We start from the raw sequence: 19,092 nt of genomic DNA, 5'->3' as shown, positions 1-19,092 counted from the left end.
TTCAGTGAATTAAAATCTATTTTAATGTATTTATCCTACACTGAGCTTTGTTCTGTAACACTCATTGCTTCTTGCATATTAACTTGAACCAAGAGAGAAGAAAGCGCTTTAGAGTGAAATCTGCATACACGCATCTCCCTCTACTAGTTCCTTTGCCTGAGCACATTTGTGGGAAGAAACAGCTCACTCCTGAAGCCTAGAAAGCAGGACATACACTGAAGCTGGAATGATAGTAACAAACCTAAGTGTTGCTGAGCAATCCGTTGCCTGAGCCATTACCCCTTGGGTAGAGCGCCTTCTCTTCATACCCTTGAAGGCACGAAGAGCATTGCTGCTCTTGTAAAACGTTGCTGAAGGCGTTGTGCAGTGGTGAAAGGCCACTGCGTGCCCCCATTGGAGAGGATAAAATTGAAACCTGGTTCCCCCACCGTGGTCAGGGACAGGCGTGCCTGAGCCGGCCCGCAGGCTGCTCTTGTGAAGTGTCACGACTTGGCAGCCATGCTTCCACTTGTGAAAGCTGGCGTTCCTGCAAAGCCACTTACCATTAAGCACCATGAAAACAGCACCTGCAAGAAAAAAAAATGCTATTTCTGCCTCAGCATCACTTGTGGCACAGACTGCCACTTTGCTGTAACACATGCAAGAGGCACAGTGCCTTTGCTCAATATGATCTTGATTTACAACTCAGAACTGGCCAAATCTAAGACACCTGGAATTGCCGAGACCTAATTTGCCTAAAATAGGCGTACCAGGTATTCAGAACAGAAACATGCCTCAGGGACAGAGGAGTTTTTATAATGTTGTTCTGTGCTCAAGCTAGTTATCACCAGTTCTCGCTATTATTCTGTCACACAGCAGTATTCCTGTTATCATCAGTAGAATTTCCCTTCCCTCCTTCAGCTGGAAGTGATCATTGTAGTGCCCCGAGAACAATGGAGAGGCTAGTAACCCTGGGCTACACACAACACAACACGCAGAAATGCTGCCAGCTCATGATTACTCTGGAGATGCATGTGTCAGTTCTACTCTTAAATTCTGATACGGAATTCAGTTAGCCTGGTTATAATCAGTTTGTTAATATTTGAAAACAAACTTGAAACTAGCTTGAACCAATTTGTTCTCAGTTTAGCTGAACCATCGTAGCTCTTTCCGTGCTGTTTCCCAACACTGGCAACACATCCTGTTCCATCTCACTCTAACTGGTGTGTAGACTTACTGTGCCAAAGCTCACTGGACCCCTCTCTCTTCACTCCTTATGAGTATCTCTCCTCTTATACATGAAAGATCTGTAATTTGTTAAACATAGAACTACTTTGTGTTCTAAAACTGGTAGTACTTATAAAACAAAGCAAAGATTATACCTGAACGCAGTTCTACTATGAACACATATTTGAACACAGTTCTACACACTTTCACCATGTTCATTGAACCACGCCACATAAGCAGAGACAGCAACAGAAGTGCAATTCTTTTTGCTGCAGTAATGAACACCACCAATTAGTGGCAGGCTTACGTTAAACTCCTAGGTTCAACCCTTCAAATTCCGCAACATTAGAGAAACATACAGTATCTTCCACAGGACAAACAGGATATACTTTTTTTATTCCATCAAGGAGTGATTACAAAAAAACAATACACTGGTAAAAATCAGATTCTGCCACTAACAAACATTCAATAAACATTTTATTTCAATGCAGATAACCACAACATTCAGATATAGCACTGTGCCAGGCTCTTTTTGACTGTGAAGCTACGGAGTATATTATGATTACAATCATAACACACTGATTAAAACCAGTATTTTAAGACAGTCAAGCAAACAAGAAAAGTAGTAGCTACTACAAAGTTTATGGAAAGAACAACTTGGGAAAGTTTCTGAAAGCTTTCCTGCCCTCCCTCTTCCAAAAACTGATGGTGGCTTTAAATATACAGTTTAATGAAAAAAAGTCCCCAGGAGAATCAAACGCTTTTCATTAACACCCTCCCCTGGTTTACAATAGCCATGCTTATCCCTCTCCTGTCCTTTTCCCTAAGGACTGTAGTCTAACACATCTCAACTTCCAAGTCTGTAAGACACACAATACTGCGCACTTCTGTAAGTCTTTAACAGCACTTGCCTGCAGAAGTCTTTTAACGCTTCCCCAAGTGCTGCATCTTTCCTACTTAGCTGCTTCTCATACAGACTTTGTCTGCCTTCTGGTATCTTCTGTACTATAATCACAGACTTCACCAATGCGGGTTATGACCCAGAAATTTTATCTTCTCAGTGCTGCAGTACAATTCTGTCTTACAGAACTGTTAAGTGTACATAATGGAGACGTAACTCCAATTTTCAGGTAAAAAAAAAATACCTTCTTGTGATCAATTAACTCATAGCCCAAATGAAAAATACAAGTAATTTGCAAAAGACAAGATACCTCAAGTACAGAAAAGCTGTTCCTGACCTACTTCTACAACAACGGGAAGCTTATCTATTTCACAAAATTTCACAAAAAGAGCCGTCTTCTTTCTGGCCCCATAGCTGTAAAACAACAGAAAAAGAAGTAATGCAAAAAAAAAAAAATAAAGCACAGAACAAGCTCCACATTTACAAGTAGAAGAATTTTAACAAGGAAGGACACTTTAAAGCTTCAGTATAGTTTCTGTTTCACTCCTTCCACTTTTCCCTTTCCACATGAAGGCGTGCACACATGCACACACACACACACACAAATCCCACTTTGAACTTGAGTCATCTTACACTGGAGTCAACATTCAGTAACTACTTTTATGCTGCTGAATGAAATGTTCTGTTAAAGCCAAGCATCACAACAGCTGGCATAAACGTGTGCGTAGGCTTAGTTTAAGCATAAAATTCAAAAACTTAGTTATCCCCATCTGCATTTGTTCATTTAGCTTTGAACAATAGTGAGTACTTCGGACCCTAAAACATTTGAAAATGTAGTTCTTAAATGAAGATTTTGAGGTTTATCAAGCAAGGGAATTAATTTTCATCAGCCCCTTCTTGACTTTCATGTTCTACAACGTGCACAGTGGAGCGCATTCAGACACGGAGTGTTGAAAACTGTTGGGAGTTGATATGGAATAAGCTGCTGGATACACAAGTTGGTTTTGGTTTGCTTTTCTACGTACACCTTGCATTTGTGTAGTAGTTTCATTATTGGTAAATTCACCTGATGGCAAATAAATACTTTAAAAAGCTAGTCATAATTGCACCAAGGTTTAGACGCATCACCATTTACTCCATATATAGTGAAGGCCAAGACGAATTACCTTTCACGCTATGCAGGAACTGTTCCCAGGGATTAAGTGACATCAAACATGCCAACACCCAAATGAACAGAAGGGCTGAAGGAAGATTAAGTGGTTTTCATAACAGCTTTAGCAAGAATTCGTAAGTTGCATTGATTATGCCCCAGGACAGGACAGAACGATGGTAATTCAGATGAGCTCCTCTGAAAAGGTTGATCAATTTCCTATCGCGTTCCAGCCAGATCTTCACAAAAACTGTTGAGAAGGACTGAAATTCACCACCAATTTGTGCTTGCATACGAGCTTTTACAACATTCACCGGAAAAAACAGGAATCCCAGCATGGCACCCAGCAGCCCTCCGCAAATGAAGTCATTGACCAAATGAGTGCTGTAAGAAGTTGCTTCAGGCAGGCATTGTTTAATAGGTCCTCTCAGACCAAAGAAGAGTACGTTACTCGGTCCATTTCGGAGCAGAATAGGCACCAATCCCCGATAATATTCTCTCATTCCATACACTTTCAGTACCTTGAAAGCCTGGTATGTGTTTGTAAATTTATCATGGTGTTTGTAGTCCTGAAGCAAAGTCTGAACGCGCTCAAAAGGTGTAAGAACAGCTTCTGTAGTCCCCGCAAGCACTGCTGCCATGCTGCGCGTGAGGAGCTCAGGAGCGGTTGTGTGGCTATGGAGTAAGGATGAGAAATCTTCATACAAGCCAAACATTAGAGCCAGCGTCGTTGTTTTCTGCATTAATGGAGGAAGGATGCCACGGTAGAGATTTCTCATTCCATCCTTCTGCAGCTGGTGTACTGCATCCTTTGTTTTCAAACCATACAACTGCTGTCGAAAGAGGACCTTCTGGATGGGAAAAGTAACTGCTATATTTGTGAAGGCTGCACAGTAGCCACACAGGTAATGTTTACCAGAGTTATCTGTAATGTCAGTGCTGAGCTCTTCCTTCGAATCTGCTGGGGCAAAACCTTCTGAATCCATCATACTGTTTTTCTTACTGTTGTATATCTCAGTCCTCTTTTCCTACATCAAAAAAGAGAAGAAAAAAACATGAGCAAAGCTGCCGGTGACCCAGCTTCTTTTCACACTAGTGGTTTACTCAAACAACACTCAGTGTTGCACAGCCAGAAAAAAAAAGCCCTTAAAATTTGAAGGAGAAGAGCAGTAAATGCCGATCTGTCAGATGCTGTGCTGTTTTCTACACAAGTCTCACAGGCCTCGATAAACGCAGTTTTTCCTCCCCGTAAATTTTCTAATTAAAGCAGAAACAAATCGGGAAGCAAAGTGAGATATGAACCCTTCATGCACTCAGCATGGGCAACAAACAAGAGGAGCTGGAACCTGCTGTGCAGGGGGAAAACTACGACAGAGCTGCCATCACTGAAACCTGGTGGGATGAAACATGTGGGACTCCCCACAGCGTGGAGCGATGCAATGTACGGCTATAAACTATTCAGAAAGGACAGGCTAAGGAGGAGAGGCAGTGGGGTAGCCCGGTACATTACAGGGAGTGTTTTGATCATCTAGAGCTCAAAAGGAGCGTCAACAGGGTTGATCGTTTATGGGTACGAATGAGGAGGAAGGCCAGCAAGACAGATGTCGTGGTGGGATTCTGTTATTGACCACCCACCCAGGATGAAGAGGCAGACAAAACATTCTATGAGCAGCTGGGAGAAGTCTCACAATCGCTAGCCCTTGTTCTCACGGGGGACTTCAACTTCCCAGGTGTCTGCTGGAAATACAACACAGCAGAGAGGACACAGTCTAGGAGGTTTCTGGAGTGTGTGGAAGATAAATGGTGAGACAAGTGGGGAGTGAGCTAACTAGGGAAGGCATCTTTTGCTCGTCAACAGAATAGGACTCGTGCGGGATCTGAAGGCTGGAGGCCACCTTGGGCACAGCAATCGCAAATTAAGAGTTTTCAGTTCTTGGAGAAGAAAGGAGGGAGGTTAGCAGGACTGCCACCTCAGACTTCCGGAGAGCAGACTTTGGCCCGTTTAGGAGACTGGTTGGCAGAGTCCCTTAGGAGGCAGTCCTGAAGGGCAAAGGAATCCAGGAAGGCTGGTCACTCTTCAATAAGGAAATCCTAAAGGTGCAGGAGCAGGCCATCCCCATGTGCTGAAAGATGAGCCAGCAGGGAAGAAGACTGGCCTGGCTGAACAGACAGCTTTGTCTAGAGCTCAGGAAGAAAAACCCAGTTTCTGACCTGGGGAAGAAGGAGCAGGCCACTCAGGAAGACTACAAAGATACCATGCAGCTGTGCAGGGAGAAAATTAGAAGGGCCAAAGCCCGACCTGAGCTCAATCTGGCTATGTCCTGGCTGTCAGGTGAGGTCCCGGTTGACTGGAGCCTAGCACACGTGGCGCCCATCTACAAGAAGGGCTGTAAGGAGGACCCGGGGACCTACGGGCCTGACCGTCTGACTGGCGGCGGTGCCAAGGGGAGCTGACGGAGCAGATCACCGTGAGTCCATGGTGCAGCACGTACGGGACAGCCGGGTGGTCAGGCCCAATCGGCGTGGCCTGATGAAAGGCAGGGCCCGCCCGATGAACCCGATTTCCTTCTGTGACAAGGTGAGCCCCTTGAGGGATGGGGGAAAGGCTGTGGATGTTGCCTGCCTACACCTGAGTAAAGCTTGGGACGCTCTTCCCCAGCATTCTTCTGCACAAACCGGCTGCTCGTGGCTCGGACGGGCGTAAGCTTTGCTGGGTAAAAACCAGGCAGGGTGGCCGGGCCCAGAGCGTTGGGGCGAATGGAGTTAAATCCGGCTGGAGGCCGGGCACGAGCAGTGTTCCCCCCCCCAGGGCTCAGTCCCGGGGCCAGTTTTGTTTAACGTCTTTTTCAGTGATCTGGACAGGGGGGTCGAGTGCATCCTCAGCAAGTTTGCAGGCGACACCAAGTCGGGTGGGAATATCGCTCTGCATGAGGGCAGGGAGGCTCTGCAGAGGGGTCTGGATAGGCTGGGTCGATGGGCCCGGCCAGCTGTATGGGCTTCAACAAGGCCAGTGCCCGGTCCTGCACTTGAGTCGTTATCGTCCCCGTGCAGTGGTACAGGCTGGGGGAAGAGTGGCTGGAGAGCTGCCTGGCAGAAAGGGACCGGGGGTATGGGTTGACAGACATCTGAACGACCAGCCAGCGGTGTGCTCAGGTGGCCAAGAAGGCCAACAGCATCCTGGCCTGTATCGGAAACAGCACGGCCAGCAGGACCAGGGAAGTGTTTGTCGCCCTGTACTCAGCTCTGGTGAGGCTGCACCTGGAAGGCTGAGTTCAGTTTGGGCCCCCCTGCCCACAAGAGGGGCATCGAGGTGCTGAAGGGTGCCCAAGAAGGGCAGCGAGGCTGGTGAAGGCTCTGGAGAACAAGACTTGTGAGGAGCAGCTGAGGGAGCTGCAGCTGTTTAGCTTGGAGAAAAGGAGGCTCAGGGGAGACACTGTTGTACTTTATAATTACCTGAAAGGAGGTTGCAGTGAGGTGGGGATCAGGCTCTTCTCCCAAGCACCAAGCAGTAAGACGAGGGGAAATGACCTCAAGTTCTGCCAGGGGAGTTTTAGGTCAGATATTAGGAGAAATTTCTTTACTGAAAGGGTTATGTGGCATTGAACAGGCTGCCCAGGGAAGTTTTTGAGTCACCATCCCTGGTGATCTTCAAGAAACATACAGATATAGAACTTACTAGCGTGGGTTAGGGGTGGACCTGTCAGTACTACGTTAAAGACTGGGCTACATGATCCTAGAGATCTTTTCCAACCTGAATGATTCTATACACTAAAGCAGCCAGACCTGCACCTAAACCAGTCTCTGTCACTCCTGTGCTGGAAGGGGAGCAGTGGGACATGCAGATTCACTACTGCAGCGTGGGAAAGCGTCACCGAAACCAGCACCATTATAAAAATATTACTCAAAAGTCCTTTCACAACTAGTTGGTTACAGCGACGTCAGGTGCGGGTGCCGAAGACATTAATTTTTCCACTCAAAAGAAACCAATAAAAGAGACGTAAGAGGTATGGATCAACCGCATTGCCTATACATACAAGGCCATGACTCTGCTACGACATCCTGTTTGTGCGCAGGCAGTTTCCCTCACCCTGCCGAGCGCTCTGAGCAAGGGAACACGCAGTGCTTTTCAACACCATGTTCCCTGCTACAAGACCCAGACCTGCAGGTGCCTGCCACTTCCACCACCTTGTGGCACATGCACGTCCTCCTGGAGAGCGATTTCAACACATTTACCTACCTGGTGTGTGAGCCCGTCGTTCAGAAAGGTACGTGGGAAAGAGTAAAGAAGAAATGCGTTTGGTACCCGATACTGCTTTCTCACAGGAAAATAAAATCGTTTACATTGAAAAGGACCTAAATGATATTTTAAATTGATTTTTAAATGTAAAAGACCTTCAAAGTCATGCAGCCCAAACATCCACCAGGCCTACCGAGTCCCCATCACTAAACCATGTACCCTAGTGCCATGTCCACACATCTCTTAAATAGCTGCAGGGACTGGGACTCCACCACCTAACTGGGCAGGCTGTTCCAATGCTCGACCACACCCTGCATGAAGAAATTCTTCCTAATACCCGACCCAAGCACAACCTGCCCCAAACTGAGACCCTCTCCTAATCTCTTCTCACCTGAGAAAAGAGACCGACTGCCTCCGCGCTGCAGCCTCCTTGCAGGGAGGTGGAAAGCGCAGTGAGGTCTCCCCTCAGCCTCCTCTTCTCCAGACTAAACAACCACAACGCCCTCAGCCGCCCCTCGTAACTCCTGTTTTCTAGTCCCTTCACCGGCTTTGATGCTCTGCTCTGTACACACGCAAGCGACTCAAACATCCTTCTTGCGGTCGGGGCCCCAAACTGAACGCAGTATTCGAGGTGCGGGCTCACCGCTGCCGTGTCCAAGAGCTATCACGTCCCCAGCCCTGCCGGCCACACCAGCTCTCATGCAGGCCGGGATGCCGTCGGCCTTTCCGGACGCCCGGGCACTGCTGGCACACGTTCGGCCGGCCGGCAGCCGCAGGTCCCGCTCTGCCGCCGCGCCCCCCCTACCTGCCGGCCGCGCGGTCCGCCCGCGCTGCGCTCTGCGGCCTGCGAGGGGCCCTCAGGGCGCCGCCGAGCGCGGCCCGGTGCGGGGGCGGGGCGGAGGGGGCCCCTCCCCGCCCCGCCCCCGTCCCCCCGCGGGGCGGCGGCCGGGCCCCGAGCTCCGCGGCGCCTCCCGGCGGGGCCGGCCCGGGCCCGCCTCAAGGTCAGGCCGGCGGCGCGGCGGCGGCTCCCGTTGCGCACGGCCCGGCCCGGCCCGCCCCGCCCCGCCGCCCACCTGTGCGCGTGCCCGCCGCCATGCCGGGCCGTGGGGGGGGGGGGGGGGGCGGCGTCCCCGCTCCGGCCCCGCGGCCTCCGCCGTCCGCGCGCGCCGCCGCCGTGTGACGCACGACGCAGCGCGCCGCCGCCGACGTCACGGGGCGGGGGCGGGGCCGAGGGCGGGGCCGCCCCCCCAGAGGCGGGCGGGCGGGGCGGTGGCTGCAGGCCGGGGGGGGGCCTCAGCGTGCGTGTGGGAGCTGCCGGCTCTGTCGCCCGCCTGGGGCCCGCTAGGCAGCGGGGAGAGAACATAACGATGTAGGAAGTTCCTGGTACAACCAGGAGCAGAGCCAGCTGTTCTCAGATAGCCCCCCTGTACCCCGCTGCCCTTCTGCTGGCCCTCCTCTCGCTCTTCACTTGCCCAGCTGGTGCGGCACCACAGGACGGCGGTCCGCTCACTACTGGCCCCCTTCCACCAGCAGTCAGCACCGCCTGGGCCCAGCCACCTGGACAAGTTTTTACTCACCCCATGGTCTGCCCATCTAGTCCATACATCAGCATCTTCCCCTGAGGGGATCTGACGGGGAGATCCCGTGTGAATGGCCTCCGAAGTCCAGGTGAACAATGCCCACAGCACTCCCCCCAGCCATCAAGTTGGTCATTTCACCATAGAAGCTTACGAAGCTGTCAGGGTTGACTGACTTCCCCTGCATGCAGCCATGACTCCTCCTGGTGACTTTCTAGTCCTTCGGGTGCCTGTAAATGGTCTCCAGGCTGAGCTGTTCCATCACCTGCCCAGGGGTAGGGGTGAGGCTGCCCAGCCTATAGTTCCCCCAGTCACCCTTTTTTGCCCTTGAAGACCGAAGCAACATTTGCTTTCATCCACTCCTTGGGCAGTTGTAGCCACCAGAATCATGCAAGAATTATTGAGGCTAGCAACACAGTCAATCAGCCAGCTCCCTCAGCACTCGTGGCTGTATCATGTCTGGGCCCATAGTCTTGTGTATGCCCAGTTTGCTTTAAGCACTCCCTGACCCAATGCTCTTCCTCCAAGTGGACACTTCTTTTCTTACTCCTGCCTTTAACCCTGGCCTCTGGGACCTGAGATTCCTGAAATCCAGTCTTGCTAGTTCAAACTGAGGCAAAGAAGGCAGTCAGTACCTAAGCCTCTTCCCCGTCCTCTGTCACCAACTCTCCTGTTTCATTCAGCAGCGGGTCCGTATTTCCCCTGGTCTTGCTTTTGTCACCTATGTCACCTAGAAGCCCTTTTTGTTGTCTTTGACATCCCTGGCTAGATTCGATTTTGTTAAGACCCTAGCTTCCCTAATCTCATCCCTGCATGCTCAGACAGTGTCTCTGTATTCCTCCCAGGTGGTCCATCCTTGCTTCCATCCTTCGTGTGCATCTTTTTTGTGACTCAGTTTGTCCGGGAGCATCTTGTTCATCCACTCCAGGCACCCTTGCATTTGTGCCTGACTTCCTCTTTGATGGGATGGACCACTCTTGGGCTTTGAGGAGGTGATCCTTGAGTATAAACCAGCTTTCTTGGACCCTTCTTTCCTCCAGAGCCTTATCCCACTGGACTCTTCCAAGCAGAAGAAGCCAAAGCCTTTTCTCCCAAAGTCTAGGGATGTGACCTATCATGTCACGTACAAGCTCACCTAAATGGCTAAATGCTGGCACAGCTGGAAGGCCACGGTAGGGATGACTCTCAATCTGACAACTTAGAGCCACTCCAATGGAAAATCACAGCCTGGGAGCACGGAATCATCAGTCCTACTGCGATACCTCAGCATAATGCCTGTGCAGCAGTACAGCATGAACTTTTACTTGTTTTGCTTTGTGCTTGATGCGTCATGGGTGAGCAACCTTCTACCAGCTCCAGGGAGAACTGTAGATCTCCAGGACAACTGGGTGATGCTTGATGCCATCTTACCTGCTGCTTCGCTCAGTAAACCCTTGGGCCTGTTAACAATGCCCGCTGGCAAATACAAGTCTCTGAAGGTTGCAAACTCTTCCATGTAGGGAGTGTTGCTAAGGTGTAGTGATCTTAACCACATGCCCAGCCTATCCCCGAGCAGCCGGCCCCCCCACCCCGGCCAGCCACCCCTATATATTGTTTAGCATGACGCCAGATGGTATGGAATACCCCTTTGGCCAGTTTGGGTCAGCTGTCCTGGGTCTGTCCCCTCCCAGCTCCTGCTGCACCCCCAGACGTTTTCTGCTCATGGCACTCCGTGCACGCGCGTGAGGTACTTCACGTGCAAAAAAACATATGGGCACCAGGGTGGTGCTCTGCAGCCTCAGCCAGAGTTTGCTGCGCCCAGGCAAAACTTCCAGCACAGTGCAGGGCTCTGGCTGTGTGTATGTAACCCACCCGTGGCGCTGCCGGCACCACGCAGTTGTGGTGGCAGACCTGGGCAGCGCGGGGAGGCGGCGGGGTAGGAGGACAGCCAGCTTGGCTGGCCAGAGTGGCACACAGAGCCTTGCACTGGCCCATTGCTGGGAAAGGCAGACCTGTTGTTTGCTTAAAACCTGAGTTAAAGCATCTTGTGTTTCCAGCAGGGGATGAAGGACAGTGCAGCTCAGGTGCACGCCTCTGTTGTCCTCCTGAAACCTGCCTTCCCTGGCAGCACACCCATGTGCAGCGCTGCAGGGACAGGACCTGGCCAGGACCTGGGCTGTTGCGAGGATTTCACGCCCCTTCGCTGCAAGGCATTGTCAGAACTAAAGCATTTGGCTTTGGGTCTGTGAGAAACAAAGTTGTTTTTTTGCAATATAAGGCGTTTTGTAGTGGAAAATTCCACTAACCTTGCATATTCAAAACTGATTGTGCAGGCGTCACAGCAGCATAGCAGCGGCGAGTATGTTAAGCAGATAAGGGGAAGGTCCTGCTGTCCCAAAATAAGGAGGATAGATAAGAAAAACAGGATGAGCAGTGCAAAATCAGTAAAAACAAAAATCATGGGCCCTCTAGTCACAAGAGAAGAAGGAAAAAAAAAAAAGGAAAAGGGGAAATTAACGGTTGGTCAAATAAAATTGTACATATAAGGTATAGATGTGCATTGAGAAGGTTGCGAACCTGTAGTACTCAGGCAATGAGGAAACAGGGGAGAAATCAGGTGTCGGGTAATAGGGAATATAAGGTTATGATGTGCTTTTACTGTGTGCTCCTTCTTGCAGGATGCCCACCATTGCAATCACGAATAAAATAGGTTCACAGAAGATCTTGTCTGAAGAAAATAACTGAGATTTTTTTTTCTCACAGGTCAAGGGCACCTAGGCATTAAAAAATGTAAATAAAAAGTTTTCTGCAGGTTGAGGAAGTGGAGTGTTTTTCTGCCTGGTTATATGATTTTGCTGTTACGGTGCTAATTCACCCTCCAGGGTTGCAGTCTCTGCAGAAGGATCACAGAGTGCTGTTGACTAAGCCTGCAGAAATGCCATGCTTCTTGGTGGTGGAGAATGGCTCCTTTCCTCCCAGGAGCCACCCGTGCCAGCAGGCGCTGGTCCCAGAGGGAGCGCTCGGAGCAGCACGTACATACAGTACATGCTGTCCAGCCACTCAAAGCTGCTCAGATGCTGCTTTCTTGGGAGTCATGCAGTGGCATAGAATCATAGAATCATCGAATAAGGTTGGAAAAGACCTCCAAGATCACCTGGACCAACCACCACCTTACTACCCATGTCACCCACTGAGCCATGTCCCTAAGCGCCACGTCCAACCTTTCCTTGAACACCCGCAGGGACGGTGGCTCCGCCACTTCCCCGGGCAACCTGTCCCAATGCCTGACTGCTCTGTCTGAGAAGAAACCTCTCCTAATTTCTAACCTAAACCTCCCCTGGCGTCCTATCACTAGTCCTATCACTAGTCATCTGTGAGAAGAGGCCGACCCCCAGCTTCCTTTCAGGTAGCTGTAGAGTGCAATGAGGTCTGCCCTGAGCCTCCTCTTCTCCAGGCTAAACACCCCCAGTTCCTCAGCCACTCCTCATAGGACTTGTGTTCCAGGCCCAAGCACGGTTTGAGCTCTTTTGAGCTGTTTCCAAACATGATTTCTTTCAGAACTCAACTCAGAAGCTTCATCAAGGGCTGGACATTCAAGCACCGGTCAAGACAGAGCAGGGAAGAGCTCAGCCTTGCAGAAGGAGCAGAGTGCAATGTGCAGGGGGGAGCGTGGCAGACCCTGTGTTCTCAGTGGCAGCAGTTGCTGGAGTGGGTGCCATCACTTGCGTGCCTTAGTTCCCCATCTGAGCACCCAGGAGTGACCAATGGAGACAGCAGCAGCTCCGCTGAGCTCAGCATTTGGCCAAGAGACCAAATCAAGTACCCTTCTGCAGTGAGCAAATGCAAGGAAGTGTAATGTAATTACCTTCTGACCCGTGCAGCTCACTGAACTTCAGTTTGCTCGCTGGGTTATTTCTGCCCACAAACAGCAGTCTTTTGGCTCTTTCCAAGGCAGTGGATGGGTTGTATGCTGAGCACCTGTGCTTTGCTGCACAGGCCCAGTCGCCTTCAAGAGAGACTGTGTGGCACGTTGGCTCCCCTGCAACATCTGCAAGCAGCTCCGTGCCATAGGGAAGTGCAGAGCTCGGCAGCTCCTTCTAGATGCAGGGAAGATGCTGGTGTAAATGGGGACTGCCAGAAGTCGGGCAGTGCTGTTGTACGGTGGGCTTGGTGGAGGTGGGAGAGGTGGGGGGGGAACCTCACCGTTTCTGGCGGTGTGCAAGTGCAATGCCGAGAATTAAACTGTTGGGCAGGCACTTCCAGGCAGGCTTTTTCGAGCTGCGCCTACAGAAATGGTAGGGCATTTTTAGGGCCAAGAGGATATTGTTGCTCTGACTGTGCAACACCAAGTACAACAGGTTCCCATCCCCAGGCAGACCCACATGAGTGAATAGTGGCTAAATGGCCTAGCTGTAGTGCTTATCCATGCTCACTGACCGTCTGCTCCGCTGCTGTGACCTACACATCTGGTACACTCCAGGTTGTGGCAGAGGCAGAGTGGTTTTTAGGCACACAACAGTGCCAAAAGGGCCAGCTATGCCATATGGTCAACTTCTATTCTTGCTCTTCCTTCTAACTACAGCTACTGGCGCTCCTCCTCTCTCTTCTCTGCAGGTTGTCATGTTGAGGAATGACATCCACCACTGCAAAGCATCAGGGATGTTTCGGGACCTTTTGGCAGGAGGTCTGATTGCAGACAACAAAACCCATTCGAAGTGTGAGGCCGGAGTAGGCATTTGTAAGGGAGCCACTGCTCTTGTTCTGCTATGTCGCCCTCCAAGCTGCGCTGGAGGACAAGTCTCCCTTTTTTTTTTCCAAGTAACAGCAGAGATCCATGTCCCAGTATGGAGAACACTGACCTTCTGTTAGCTTTGCCCTGTAGTGTGTTTCTTCTTAGGTTTTTATTCATGAATTAGGCTACAGCTAATCCCAAAGGCAAGGCACACCAAAGTGCTGCCTGACAGTACAGTCATGGTCTCCTGCTCTAATTGATGGGATGTGTCTTAAAATTGCTGTGCATAGAAGACGGGAATGTTCACTCATCAAATAAAAACCACTTTGTAATGAGTGAGGTCATGCAACCAAGAGAGAAAATCAGCACTGTGCTGTGAATTGTTTATCTTGTGCCAGAAATTGTGTTGGTGGAGGATCTCAGCTCTCTGCCCAGCTGCCGGCAGGATGCGAACAGCAGCATGCTGCCCGCTGCTTTGCACGGCTTTTCCCCTGAGTTGGTTGTGTCTCCAGCTGTGCGGCAGGACACCTAGTCACTGTTTACCTGTAGCCATTCTTGAAGGAATCGTGGCCTCCATGTGCCGGGCGGCAGAGACAGGGATGAAAAGTACTGTTTGATCCCGTGGCTGCACTGGAACATGTTCTCTGCCCTGGAGATGTGGCAGACATAGCTGCGGCCTCAGGATGGAGGAGATGGCAGCTCAGCCGCTAAGCCCTGTGAGAAACAAAGTTGTTTTTTTTGCAATATAAGGTGTTTTTGTACTGGAAAATTCCACTAACCTTGCATATTCAAAACTGATTGTGCAGGCGTCACAGTAGCTTAGCAGCAGCGAGTATGTTAAGCAGACAAGGGGAAGGTCCCGCTGTCCGAAAATAAGGAGGATAGCTAAGAAAAACAGGATGAGCAGTGCAAAATCAGTAAAAACAAAAATCATGGGCCCTCTAGTCACAAGAGAAGAAGGAAAAAAAAAAGGAAAAGGGGAAATTAACGGTTGGTCAAATAAAATTGTACATATAAGGTATAGATGTGCATTGAGAAGGTTGCGAACCTGTAGTACTCAGGCAATGAGGAAACAGGGGAGAAATCAGGTGTCGGGTAATAGGGAATATAAGGTTATGATGTGCTTTTACTGTGCGCTCCTGCTTGCAGGACGCCCGCCATTGCAATCACGAATAAAATGGCTTCACAAAAGATCCTGTCAGAGAAAATTATTGAGATTTTTTTCTCACAGCCTCGGGCTGTTCCCAGCCTTGGTTGTAAGCTTTGCGCTGCTGTTCCTTGCCTTGCCTGGGTTTTGTGGTTCCTGCCCCACCATGCCCTCAGACCCCAGGCTGGGACTGCTGTCCTGCTCACGGTGTCGCCAGGTACACCTGTCCCCACAGGAGGTGCTGGCTCCTCTTGTGGTGAAAAGCACTCATCTGGTAGAGCCGTACAGCAGTAGCTCGGGCTGCAGGAAGCGTGGTCCAGCAGCTTGGGAAACAGCATCGCTCTAACGCAGAGCATCCTGCTTGCAGAGCTGCCCCCAGTCACTGTGCTGTCACGGGGAGCAGTGGGACTGCCAGCCACACTGCAGGCTCACACTGAGCTGCAGCCCTGTCCCACGTTTTAGGTGGGCTGTGGAGAGGAGAGCGTCGCCCAGCTCCAGGCAGCTCTTTGAGATGGCAGCAGGAGCTCCTGGATGGAGAAGAAACAGGCAGGCGTGATGGGAAGGGAAAGTTGGTATTGTATACCAGAATGTCAAAGAAAGGTAAAAGTTCAGTGCGCTTCAACTATTTGAGAGTTATTTTTTGGCAGCTGGATTAATTACCTGTCTAACCTTTTGTCCAGCAGGGCTGGGAGCTGTTGCTTTTCTCTGTGGTTGCTGTCTCCTCTTGCTCACATTTATGAATGACCTTCCTTCCTTTTGCTTTTATTCTCTCTACACATGCAAAAATAACACTGCAGTGCACTAAGATATACAGTGGCCTTCGCTCAGGCACTGTTTCTGTTGGCAGTGGAAGAGGCATCATCCGTAGCAATCAGATCTGTGGGGATAAAGGAGCTGGCATTTATATTCTGTATAACAGAAACCCTGCCGTGAGGTAGGTTAGCTAGTACTGACCTCTTTCTCCTCCTTCGTCTGTTAGGAATGATTCCTTCCACTGTGCACGCTTTCGTTTTATTTTTTTCTTTCCCCTTGATAGAGCAGAAACACCAGTGCACAGTAGTGCCTTTCTGTGACTGCCCTCTGTCTGCCTGCTGCACCCAGGTCTTTGCCAAGTGTCTGTCCCAGGTTTTTCCCCCTGAACCTCAGGAGGAAATGCTTTTGGCAGGAAAGGGGGCAACAGAACTCTACTGAAAGCATTGTTATTCCAATTCACCTTTCTGCTTTAAACTCACCTGCAGCTACTGGATTGTCTGGTTTAATACCATTCAGTTCAGGTGTCAGTACTGGAGTCTGGTAAGCTTTCTTCAGGCCAATGCCATCATCTACCTGGAGACAGAAATGAGCCTCTAAGTGAGATGGCAGCTGGAGTTCGGTATCAGTGGCAGATGTTAAAGGCTTCTTCTCTGTGTTGCTGCCCCTTCTCCTCCCGCACCATCCTGTGGGTGGTAAAAAAAAAGGCATGTGACAACCCACCACGGTGCTGTAGAGCAGTGTAGAGCATGAAGAGAAGAAAACGGTTGCTCTGGACTGGCCCCGTAGCTAGGACATCAGTATTCATGCTGGAAGTGTTGATAATTAGCAGTGGTTCAGCCTCAGATCCTGCAGTCATTATGTAAGTGACTTCTTGCAGGTACATGATCCACAGGAAGGGCTGGCTACTGGTGCTGACACTTGGAACAAGATCACAAAGACACTTTTTCAAGGTTGGGAACTGGAGAGGAGAAGTCTGGGCCAGACTTACCATCCTGGAAAACACAGGGGTCAGAGCTGGGCTTTCCGAGAAGGGATTATGAAAGTGTTCAATCAGAGAGGTATTAATTTCTGAGACAAAGCTGTCCTGTAATGGCAGGGTCCACAAATGCACAGGAAATGTGCTGGGGGATTATTTTTTTTTTCTCGATGCCCTTTTTTTTTTTTTTTAAGCTGCTGTTGATGAGACGAGTAACGGCAGAAAAGGGGAGCAGGTAATGGGCTGCTTTACAGGCGAAGCTGACCGAGCACAAGCCTTCAGAGATCAGCACATCCAAAACATGAACGGCTGGTAGCAGTTTCCCAGGCAGAGTGGGAGACTACACATACAGCGCAAGGAGATCCCAGCACTGAGTATGGCAGGGGCTTTTGCGATGGGGGGGTTTGAGCTGAAGCAGTGTCAGAGAAATTACAAGATAAGACCTGAGGAGGTAGTGGGGTGGTACCACAAGACAGTCCCAGCCCTAGCGGTACCACCGAGGAAGCAGTAATTTCAGGGAGGGAAGGATCAGAGCTCTTTGCTGGCATCCACCTGAGCTAGTATCAATGTTTTGCTTGAAGGATGGTCCTGAAGCAGGTGGGAAGACTCCATCAGAAGCAGCCAGCAGTGATCGCAGGAGAGATGCAAACACATAAATTGTCAGCGTGAGTCAGTTGGTAAGCAGCAGGAGAGGAACGAATGAACGGTGGTGCCAGGGATTTGTGTGTAGGAAGTTCCTCAGCAGAAGTTCAGGCATTTCCTCAATCCCGTCAGACCCCCTTTCCCTCCCTCCCTCAAAAAAAAAAAAAAAAAAAAGTGAAATTTGGAATCTTCACAGCAGCTTGAACATCCTCCTAATTCTGTGATTTTTGCTCTTCAAGGCAGCAAAATGTGCCATGGAGGACACAAATGCTGTCAAGCACGCGAAATATATGTAGTTTAACTCACTTGACATCGAATTTGAGCAAGCAGATAATTACAGTATATAGAATAAGATGTGGAAGAGGTCACATGATCAAGTATCCTTAATTTCCCAACAGGTTGGAACTGGAAGTAGAGCTCTTCAATTGCTAAGATTTATACTATTGTAGGAGACTGAGGAAAAAAGGGTGATGTCTCAAACAGAAGGAAATGGGGTTACTACATTCTACATTGGCTCAGAAAAGCAGATCCTTTGAAGGCAGGATAGCACTTTTCTGGGGCCACCCTCCTAGTAACCTCCTGAGACATCTTTGCAACTGTGGTTCTGACAGTGGGGAAGGGAAGACCTTAGCAACATGCTGTCCCAAATTCAAATGTTCATACTAACTTCATCTTCACAAGCAAAGCAAAAATAAGGTTTGCTTTCCAAAGTTGTCTTTCACCTTTACGCTGAGTATATTTGTGACCCTGATTTGTCCATATGTTCAGGAAGGACTTTCAGACATAAACTCAGACATTACTATTTTCTCCTTTTTCGGGGAGAATTCAGCACGCATTCGTTAAACATAAAATGTTTTTTGTTCTTTTGTTACAGCTGATAGGTTATAGAGAACAATGTAAGCAGTGTGAGGTGCTGCTATATTTGTGCAACCCTAATTCATTGCTCATTGTCAGAAGCAGGGTAGCAGCCCCCAAATGAGCCACGCAGCAGCTAGCTGGGGGCGCTGTCTGGAGATCTGTTGGCCTTTTTCACAGCCTAAACACTGTGAAAAGGTAACACACACACCGGACTTGTAGAGCCACTGGTTGGCACAAGCTTTGCATTTTGCTTTGCTCAGAGTGCTTTTGTCTGTCTGTAAGTAAATTAGAGGTCATCGTTATCGGAAAGGCAGCACTGGTGACAACTGAGTACCTGCAGGCTGCTGCTCTGCCTGTCCTCCTGTTGTGTTTGCAGGAACCACTTGTGAGACAACACACCAGCAACACTAGCAGAAGTTGGCTCCAACGCTGCAATGCCCTACAGAGTCCACAGTCTGGAGTAAGAAAGAGCCTATGCTCAGCCTATTTCATGGCACCTCGTTCTTGGTGGCTGTACACCTTATACCGATGTGCCATCCGTGCACTAGCAAAATACTGGTGTGATCCTGGGGTAGTGGCAGAGGAGCAGTAAAGAGAGCTTCTGGTCACCTTCAGACTAGGAAGCCACGGGAGTCACCCTGCTCCTACCAGAACGTGTTCCCAGGGACAGTGCCAGTCTTTCTGCTCCTGTAGGAGCGCCTTGCTGCAGCGCGTGGTCGGTAGGCCCAGAAGTACCCACTTGGCAGGAGCCATTCACTCCCTGCTCGCAAAACTCCCGTCTTCCCAAGAAATCACAGGCCTATGAGAACCTTCCTTCACCACTTCCCAGTCTATTTTCCATGCTGACTTTCAACAAGAATGCTTCGTCACGTCAGGAGACAAGCTCAGAGGACTACGATGGAGCGGTGGCTGGTCGGCCACGTGTGGTGTGCCT

General features: G+C 49.9%; 2 protein-coding genes across 8 annotated transcripts; one reads left to right on the top strand and one right to left on the bottom strand.

The window, feature by feature from the left end:
- Positions 1-1,571: 1,571 nt before the first annotated feature.
- SLC25A51 (solute carrier family 25 member 51) lies at positions 1,572-9,273 on the bottom strand. Of its 7 annotated transcripts, none has more exons than XM_080574974.1 (2): positions 9,226-9,273; positions 1,572-4,285 (listed from the first exon to the last, which is right to left on the bottom strand). In XM_080574974.1, the coding sequence occupies exons 1-2, from the start codon at positions 9,256-9,258 to the stop codon at positions 3,371-3,373; spliced, it is 948 nt and encodes a 315-aa protein (XP_080431100.1). In that variant the 5' UTR covers positions 9,259-9,273; the 3' UTR covers positions 1,572-3,370. The 7 variants fall into 7 exon arrangements, with proteins under 7 accessions (XP_080431100.1, XP_080431101.1, XP_080431103.1 ...); XM_080574975.1 differs by lacking the exon at positions 9,226-9,273 and adding an exon at positions 8,568-8,693; XM_080574977.1 differs by lacking the exon at positions 9,226-9,273 and adding an exon at positions 8,300-8,432.
- A 3-nt stretch (positions 9,274-9,276) lies between these two features.
- On the top strand, positions 9,277-16,362 carry FBXO10 (F-box protein 10). Its single transcript, XM_080574373.1, has 2 exons — positions 9,277-13,918; positions 15,684-16,362. Exons 1-2 carry the CDS (start codon positions 13,476-13,478, stop codon positions 15,865-15,867), a joined length of 627 nt encoding a protein of 208 aa, XP_080430499.1. The 5' UTR covers positions 9,277-13,475; the 3' UTR covers positions 15,868-16,362.
- The last annotated feature ends 2,730 nt before the right edge of the window (positions 16,363-19,092 follow it).

This window comes from Anser brachyrhynchus (assembly GCF_964034855.1).
Source record: "Anser brachyrhynchus genome assembly, chromosome: Z".
NCBI lineage: Eukaryota > Metazoa > Chordata > Aves > Anseriformes > Anatidae > Anser > Anser brachyrhynchus.
Note: the sequence above shows the minus strand (reverse complement) of the source record. Positions and strands in the feature narration are given on the sequence as shown.